The 9,260-nt window shown below is 36.0% G+C and overlaps 1 protein-coding gene across 2 annotated transcripts in view; it reads left to right on the top strand.

Annotated features, from left to right (window-relative positions):
- Positions 1–92: 92 nt before the first annotated feature.
- LOC139690278 (retinoid-inducible serine carboxypeptidase-like) overlaps positions 93–9,260 on the top strand; it is a 32,923-nt gene continuing 23,755 nt past the window's right edge. Inside the window, exons 1-4 of one of the 2 annotated variants that reach the window (XM_071587643.1) lie at positions 93–355; positions 1,204–1,367; positions 6,493–6,579; positions 8,541–8,671. In XM_071587643.1, the coding sequence (XP_071443744.1) occupies positions 1,313–1,367; positions 6,493–6,579; positions 8,541–8,671 (273 nt within the window). In that variant the 5' untranslated portion in view covers positions 93–355; positions 1,204–1,312. The remainder of the gene's footprint in view (positions 356–1,203; positions 1,368–6,492; positions 6,580–8,540; positions 8,672–9,260) is intronic. The other variant, XM_071587633.1, reaches the window with a different exon arrangement.

Genomic DNA, 9,260 nt, shown 5'->3' with positions numbered 1-9,260 from the left:
AACTAAGATAATTGCGCTTAATTCAATGCCCGAAACGATTATGTATCAATATAATTCTCATACAATCAAAATGACATGTGAAAGTAGTGGCGAATGGTGCGAAACTTCAGATTTTAGTCCATTGCGAATATTACGCTGTTCGTAGAGTAAGGCGTATTAAGTGAAATAGCACAGTTTTAATGGATTAAGACGAATATCTTTAAAACAGATTAATTAATTCTTATGCTAAACATTTGCAATTTTCAATATATTATTGTCAAAAATCAGGTAAATTGGTAATCGAATCTTGAAGGTGCTGAAGTCATAATTCCAAGTCGTACAATAGATAAATTCATAAAGGTACTGGGAGGGGAAGGTAAGTAAATGAGTGCCACTAATTTTTGCGGTGCCTATAACTTATATCAAAACTAGTTTTACCAGAGACCCTGCAGAAAAAGGAATAGCCGTAAAACTTCTGAATTTTTTAAATATTTTCCTCGCCCAGTAGCATTTCCTTAAATGAGTGTACCATATTTTAAAATCGAAAAGAAATATCCATATAACACCGATAAATTATATTATATGCTAATTATTCTATTTAGGCATGGCAAGATATAACGTGCCACATTGTGTAGGTACGTATTGTATCTGACTATTCCATTTAATTTCATAATCAGCGTTCAGTCCTCGTCACTTATTCGCCGAATAATGTTAAATTTTATGTTTCTGAGTTTTTATAGAACTTATTTTCATTAGTTATAAATTTTATTTGACTACATTTGATGGTATTCGGTTTAAGACCACCCATTCAGGAGATCTACTGTCTATTTGTAGGCTGGTAATGGGAATTCATATCACGTTTCTACATAGGGTTCTCTAGTGTTTCACATATTTTATTTTCCCTACATGTGACTGTGGATATAAGTTGACGCTGAATGTGGAAGAGTAATGCTGTTACCGGGTCAGATGACCAATGTGAAAATGATAATTTTTAAAAATAATTCTTTTATCTGTGAGCGACATTGCCCGGAAAACAATGCTAGTGACATTTTGATACGATCATGAAATATGGTATAATGAATAGCGACTAGCCATGGCGAAACAGTGTGACATTTTCGTTCTCTGCGAATTTGACAGATTTCCGTATTCGCGTTTATTTCCTGTAGATAAGCGTAATGTCTAAACTTTGCGTCATAGCATTACCAGGAAATTTTACTCTTGCAGGAGATACGGGGGGTCAAATGATGAGAAACGTTCGCCCAAGGGTTTTGCTGTGGCAATCTGGAATTCATTTCTTCTGAACGGATGATTGGAGTGGACGCATTTTTCGAATATGAAACTACTATTCGTCGCTGTCATACTAGCCTTTTGGAGTTCATTTGCCGTGGGTGAGTACTTATTTGCGGCATCTGCCATGATATTTGTCTCGTATCGATCGATTGCAACGAGTACTTAAATCCTTGACTTAGGTTGCGAAATAATGTATTCGCTCTCGAGATCGTCGCTATCATATGCAATGGTGCATCAGTCTGTGTATTATTAGGGCTGTCTAGTCAGTTAGCTCGCTAAAATGTAATTTTCAACTTTATTATTTATGGCAAGGGTTTCTGTGTGCTATAGCTGACGTGAAAGGCAATTTTATGAAATATGATCATTTATGGTATTATTATTTGTTATCTACCGGTTAAGGTAGGTTTCGGATGGACACAGTCTACACAACGTTACAACGATAATTCCTTTGCTTCTTCCTCAAAACACAGTCTCTCCTATAACTAAGTCTTCATTAAGTGCCTCTTCAATTCAGCCTAATTCCTCCCTCCCTTAATTCTATTCAAAATGCGCATCATATTCAAACTATGCTTATCATCTTGCTTCAATGGCCATGTTTCTGCGCTGTACCCTTCACTCTGTATCAAAGTTTTGACTAGCTTTTTCTTGATCTCCTCTCTCAACATCCCTGTCATCAATTCTGCCCTTTTTGGAAAGCTTCTTTATTTGACACAATTCTTCTTATGTCCCTACCACTTTTACCATCTCAGACCTACACCTTTCTGAGATAGATAAACTGTTTCACCTGCTCTGTTTTTTGCTCTCCTATTTTAAAATTTACCTTAGCTTTCCTCTTTCTTGAAAACTGCTCAATCATTGATTCTCATCCCATACCTATCACACTGTCTTTCCAATGCACTCAGCAATGCTAGCAACCTTTTGGCCGAATGTCTAACTAAAGCTTGATCATTTTAAAATGAAAGAAGCAACTTTGGAATTCCACATGACCTTTGTAAAAATATGACCTAGGTTTTGCTGTTGTGCATCATCATTGGTAGTAGTAGTAGTAGTTTTGAGGGGAGGCGACCGACAGCTAAGGTCATTTGCGCCATAGGGGAAGGACAGGAAAGGATGAAGGGTGGAGAGAAACCCGGCGTCGGCATTAGCCTACTCTTTACGAAAGGCGCCAAGGGGTCCGCGGCTTAACGTCCCATCCGACGGACGGCGTACTCACTCAAAGTGCCCTCCACAAAGCACCTCAAGTAGGGATCGAGATACCTCTGAAAAATATTCAACACCGCCGGGATTTGAACCCGCGCCCTCAGGGTGGGAAGCCAGTACGTTAGCCCCCGCACCATCTCGATCCCCCATCATCATTGGACTCATGAAACTGGAAGTACTCATGGTGCAGAAAAAAGCAATGAGAATTTTAAGCACTTCTGGGTTCCGTGAAAATTGCAGACCTATATTCAAAAGCCTCAAAATTTTCACTATCTACAGCGTGTTTTTACTAGGTAACCTCATGGGCATTCAACATAACCTTAATATATACCGAATCCAGTCATCAGTTCTCTCAAATGACGCATTATCAAAAGACAATCTTGATATCTAGCAGTGTAGAATGTCTAAGACCTACTAGTCACTATACATTGACCTCTGCCAGCCATTTGTGGGAACACAATACCGCTCATGGGTTCAAAGCAATGGCCTTATGATTATTCAATAAACTTTCCCATGAAATCAAATATGAAACAAAACCTACCTGTTTTCAACAAGTTTTAACAAAACCTACCTGTACCCATTTTCAAGAAAAAGCTGTTTGACCTATTAAAAAATTGTGTGTTCTATTATGTAAGTGAATTTCTGCAATTGTCACTACACTTCAATTCTGACTTGACCAAATGATATGTAAATATATTAGTGCATTGGAATGTATGCATGTAATATATATTGTAATTTTTCTAAAATTTTGAAGATTATATCTGATGTGTCCGATATTTGTGTTTGTGTTAAAATGCACTAAATCTCTCAACAAATAAATGCATTATTATTACCATTAATATCAATTTAACTACTTGGCAATAAAGATTTCAACAAGATGCCAAGCAAGGCCTACTCAGTCATCTGCATCAGGCTCACAAATGTAATTGAGAAAAGGTTATGCACCATCACACTGTGCTTTATCAATGAATATTTCAAGCTGGGCTTTGAAACTATTGTACTTTAAATGTATTATTGTCCATTCATTACTCGTTTACCATCTTATTATATCACTGTACTGTTTGACGACATCCACATGGATATCTTCATGGCCATGGCATGAATAAAGGTGAAATGAATCTTCATAGCATAGCATGGCATGAATGAATAAAGGTTATGGTTATAATACGGCTGATATTATTTTGCAGAGTGATCAATAATAAGACAATAAACATAATTACGTAATCGGCACTCAAAATATCAGATTTAATAAAATCCATTACCCTAGGTTCAAAGTTTGTTGGCCCAGCTTGCTGAGTGGGTAACGTGTCTCCTGGTTTGATTTAATCTTTCTGATGAGTGATTTTTAGATTATCATTCACTCCGGTCAGTCCATCTGGAAGACTTTCTGGCATGATTAATAACTGCTCTGGTTAGCTTAAAAATGAACATATGATCAATACTGGAGAATGAAGCATGAGCACATTGAAATTTTAGTTCATTTTGAGCCCCTGGTCGCTAATCTTCGACAAAACCTGTTTGTAAATCTTGCCCCATGGCTCCTAGTAGTTAAGAATACCAGATGCATTGTACAACCAGAATCGAACTGTATGAAATATATGCTCTGACAAGTACAGAAGTTTCTCATATAATTATGTTTATTAACCATCGATGGAATAATAACGAAGTTCAGTAGGAGTGTGGAGAGGTATTGAGAATCCTTTTCGAATATCATTGCTTCATGAGTAATCAGTATATGTTGTGATATTTCATGCCTGGTGTGGAATCACAGCCTAGCGGTGGTAAGAATAGTAACATATAGCTGTCAGTGCCTCTCAGCACCTTCACAAAAGTGACCTGCTTCCAATTAATGTAAGAGATTCAATCTGTCACTTAACCTTTGCTCCGTTGGTGATTCGCAACCTAGTTCCTCTAAAAGGTACATTTTTCAAGTAGCATTTGTGAACCATTCCGACACCATTTGCAAGGCCATAAAGCTCTCCAAACATTTCTTTTTTTAGTTCTCATAGTTTGTCCCTTAAAAAAATCATGGAATGCCTTGAGATATAATTGTGCAACAGAATTCATAAATTTTGTCTAATTTATAGTAGCGTCATGCAAAGAAATTGATACTTAACTATTAGTCGTTTGGGCAAAGAATGATGACAAACATGATATAGTCAATGAGCCAGGGAGTGGACTTTTTGACAATAAAAGTGAACCAGATAATCCCAGCTCCTACCAGGTGGCTTTCAAATTAATATACATACAATAAAATCATACATTATGGAGAAACATAATAATAAACTTGCAATTAGAGATGCATAATCTTATTAATTTGCATAAAATTATTTTTTAAAGTGTTAAAGTATATTTTAATTATAAATTTTATGCTTGCATTGTATTCTCATTTGATGCATTTATTAAGAAGGAATTTAGTGGGTAGGTAAGTTTTTCTTAGATCAGCGTTAGTTCCCATCCCAAAAATGTGAGGTTTATAGAGCAATGTGTGATTTCACACACAGCTGGAGTGGTACTCGGGACCATTTACAAGAGAATGGATGAATACTTAGGAGATGAACAATGGGGTTCAAGAAGGGGAGAATTATGAGATTACTAATAGAAGGGAACGAGCACAATCATGGGGCATTTGTTTGTTTCATAGATTTAGAGAAGTCATTCAAAAGATGTAATTGGTCGTAATTAATTAATATACATGAATTACGAAAAAATAAGAGGTGGTTGGAGGGATAGGTGACTTATCCATAATTAATAAATGTATCAGATGCTGAGGTGCTAATGGTAGATGGAGAGTCAGAAAGTGGAAAATGTTGAGTAGAGGAGTAAGGCAGGGTTGTCCATTATCACCTTTGCTTTTTAAAATATATGGGCTGGAAATGGTGAAAGGAGGATGGGAAGAAGTGGAGATATGAATGAAAGTCGGTGGGGAATTCATAAAATTAATTAGTGCTGTGTGTGATCAAACTTTAGTTAGCTAGTTAACTAAGGGTTTACCATTGTTGCTGAGCACATTAGAAAATCAGTGTGATAGGTATGAGATGAGGATCAATGTAAGCAAAACCATGGTTATGAGGTTTTTGAGGAAGAAGAAAGCCTAAGTTATAAGTTAAAATAGGGAGGCCAAAATTAGTGCAGGTAGAACAGTTTATCTATCTCGGGAGTGTTTTGGACTAAGATGGCCAAAGTAGTAGGAATATTAGAAGAATAATTAAGTTCAGCCAAGAAATTTTCATGCGAAACAGGAAAATTGATGAGAGAAGTTGATCAAGGATTTTGGGAAAAGATTGGTGAAAACTTAAGCTTGGAATGTGGCATTCTACTTCTTGGAGACTTAGTCGTTGAAACAAGAAATTGGTGTAGATTACAGGGTTTTGAGATATCAATGTGGAGAAGAACGGTAAAGTTAAAATGGATGTAAAAGATAACAAGCAGTGAAGTACTAGGCATGGTGGTGCAGGGGAAGGGCTCTTGGGAAAAATGCAAAGAATGCAGGAAAGATGAACACAGAGCATTTTGACTGGCAATGGAATGCTGAAAGATGTGAAAGAGGAGAGAATATTGGGCGAGTAAGATAGGGTTAGGGAAAGGATAAGCAAGTTGGATGAAATGCATTTGGAATTTTGTATTATCATTTTAGAATGAAAATGTATGTGCAGTTTTTGCAGTGTTGTATTTTACCAATAATATGTACTAATTGATTTTTTCTGAGACTTGCTCCTCCATCTAGCAGACGCCTCTCCTTATTATTCAATTCGTCTTCCCCCTAAGGTGTCTACTCTACAGAGGTTCCACTGTATTTATAAGGTACTATGTATCTACTGGGGACTCTCTGTTATGCCTTGACTGAAGGAAAAAGACCATGATTACTATTCAGTTTCAGTAAATAAACTTAGTCATTTAGGCACTCAAAAAATTAAATCCCAACTAATGTTCAGTTTCAGTCATTATGATCAAGATGAGTAACTCTGTTTTTATATTTCAGTATAAGATTATTGCATTCCTAACATTTTCATATTTCTATAGGACAGGGACCCAATAGGAAACAGGCATGGGGGTATGTTGACGTCCGTCCTGGGGCTCACATCTTCTGGTGGCTTCATTATGCTGATGGTATGTATGCAGTGTAATTTATCTTAAGTGTTCATTCGGAAGTACCATTTCCATTATGACAACATCTCTTTGTACTTGGCTATAAATGGACTTCTGGAAATCCATACCATCCGGATTTAAAATTTTCAATGTTTTTCAAGGTGAAGCCTTGGAGTATCCTAGAGCTAGCAAATAAGAATAAATGTATGAAATTAAAGGTTTAAATGGGGGAGGATTAAAGGAAAGTGAGAATTGTGGGAATGTTAAAATGAGAGGCCAGAAAGCCAAACTCTGAAATGTGTGTCAATCAGAAAAGAAGTTGAAAGTGAGTGATATTGAAGTGCATACATGAAAGCTAAGTGCTATGAGGGAAGATCTATCGAGTTTTAATTGAGCAGGAATTTATGATTGTAATGACTTTTGTGTCATCGTACTTATTTATGCAAAAGGTTACAGGAAATACCTAATTATCAGGCTCCATAGGTTTTGTTGGATTATTCCTCCTGACACACATACAGTCGCAATGTGCAGATTTTTCTTCCCGAGGAAGTAGTTGTTGTTTTAATGAATGGGTCTGATAGTGTATGCTCAAGAAGAAGTAAGTATGAAGTTTCCAAGTTTGTCATTATAGAGCAGTGATTTCATTTGCATTCTTCTAATTTTATTTTAAGGACTCATCAAAAATTTTTTATTAATGTATAGGTTCTAGATAGGGTGATTAAGAAGGGAAGGTGGAGGCCACATTTAAGGCATGAGACGTAGGAGTTATCTAAATGATGGACGAGCGATGAATGATTATTTCAAATTAATTGTAGTGGGGATAAATTGAGAGTGTATAGGGGATTGCGGGTGTGAAGAGGTTGGCAGTTTTTGAAATGGAGGTACTCTTGGTGGGCTAAATTTAAACTGAAGCAAAAAACTGGTAGTTGGCAAGGGAGATTTTTGTGTCCAAAAATGTGATATTGGTGATGGAGGTCAGGGAAGTGAATGAGACAGAGAGAGAAAAGTTGAGTTTGGAAATGAATTTTGGAGAAAGGCTTGAGGCCATGGATCCTGATTAAAACTATATCATCCATAAAGCTGATTGAAAAGAAAAATGGTTTCAGAGCCTTAGAAGGGGGAAGGCAGCCCATAAACAGGTTTGCATGCAATGGAGATATTCCTGTATGCATAGCAGTGCCTTTTATATGTAGGAATAATTTCTGTCTGAAGGAAAAGGTATTTTTTTCAATACAAAATGTGTCAAGTGAAGAAGAAAATCAGTGGAGGGGGCATTGGGAATGTGGCATTGAGAAAGTTAGAGCTTGTAGTGCAACAAGGCCTTAACAGTGGGGAAAGGAAGCATACAAAGAGGTTACATTTATTGTAGTCATTATTAGATTGCTTTGCAGAGGGAGTTGGAGTCTCAAATGAGTATATGTGCAGCATATGAAGGAAGGAAGTGCAGGGTTTAGTGGTTTAATATGGAAATTGATGTAATCATAAATGTGTTCTGTGGGTGAATTCATATTTGAAATGTTATATCGGCCTGGGTTGTTAGGTTTGTATTTTTTACTTTTGGTAAAAGCAGAAATTGTATTATTTGGAGGGAGGAAGAGTGATGATATCATTTTTAGCAAGCTCTTCCATAGGTTTCAAGGTATGATGATACATCTTAAATACAAGAATAGGATTCACATATATATTATATCATTGATTAGAAATAACTATTCATGTGGTTTTTGAAGATGATAAAATAGTTAAACACTTCCATGCTGAAGTTTATACATCTAAGCATGCAGTTTTAAAGATTTAAAAGCTCAACTCTTTAAGAATGTGTTCTTTGAGTTTTGGCATGTACGGGTGACTATCAGCGGACTAACTGTATTAAAAGTCTACTTTCCTTAAGATATAAATTCTGTTTTTGTATATTTCCTCATGTGTTGGTAATTTCGGATAATTTCAATTATTTTCTATATTTTTTGTGTACTCTTCCCTCTCAGGAGAGAAGAACATCTTAAAGCCTTTGGTCCTTTGGTTACAAGGAGGTCCTGGGTCATCTTCCACAGGATTTGGAAATTTTGCTGAAATTGGGCCATTAACTATAGATGGCCAGAGTAGAAATTCAACATGGGTAACTTAATCTTTGAGATATATATTTCATTTCCTTGTATAAACTAAAAATGAGGTGAATGGACCTCTTATTGATTCTCAGCATAAATAAATGATTCTTGATCCTTAAGCCAACAGTTTCCCCTCTCTCTGAGTTTCCCAATTCTCTCTCAGATGGAATTGTGATGACTGCTTCACTTTGTCAATGCTGTTCCCTCCTTGAGTAAAGTATTGATTTTGGCTAAAAGGGTTATTGATTTGCTTTGACTGTTTCAAATTTAAATGTTGACAAAGAGATATCTCACCAGTAAATGGAAATGAAAAAGTGCTAACTGCTAACTATTTCCAATTTTATTGTTTTGATTTCATTTTCATTTGATATAATTTTAACACTTAGAAAAAATCATTGTAGAGGTTTACTTTGCTACACTTGGGTAAAAAATAACTGCAATTTAATGCTTGAGTTACAACCTGTGAGAGATTTTTTTTAAATAGTAAATTCTGTGATTACATAGTTGTAGTTGCATGTTTAGTGTATGCCAACATTTTCTAATATCATGAAATAGGTAAAACTTATTTGCGAATTTAATTTTATAATGGAAGAAATTAAG

The sequence above is a fragment of the Hetaerina americana genome, unplaced genomic scaffold, assembly GCF_022747635.1.
Source record: "Hetaerina americana unplaced genomic scaffold, ioHetAmer1.1.p SCAF_1, whole genome shotgun sequence".
Taxonomy (NCBI): domain Eukaryota; kingdom Metazoa; phylum Arthropoda; class Insecta; order Odonata; family Calopterygidae; genus Hetaerina; species Hetaerina americana.
This window is presented reverse-complemented; position numbering and strand designations above follow the sequence as displayed.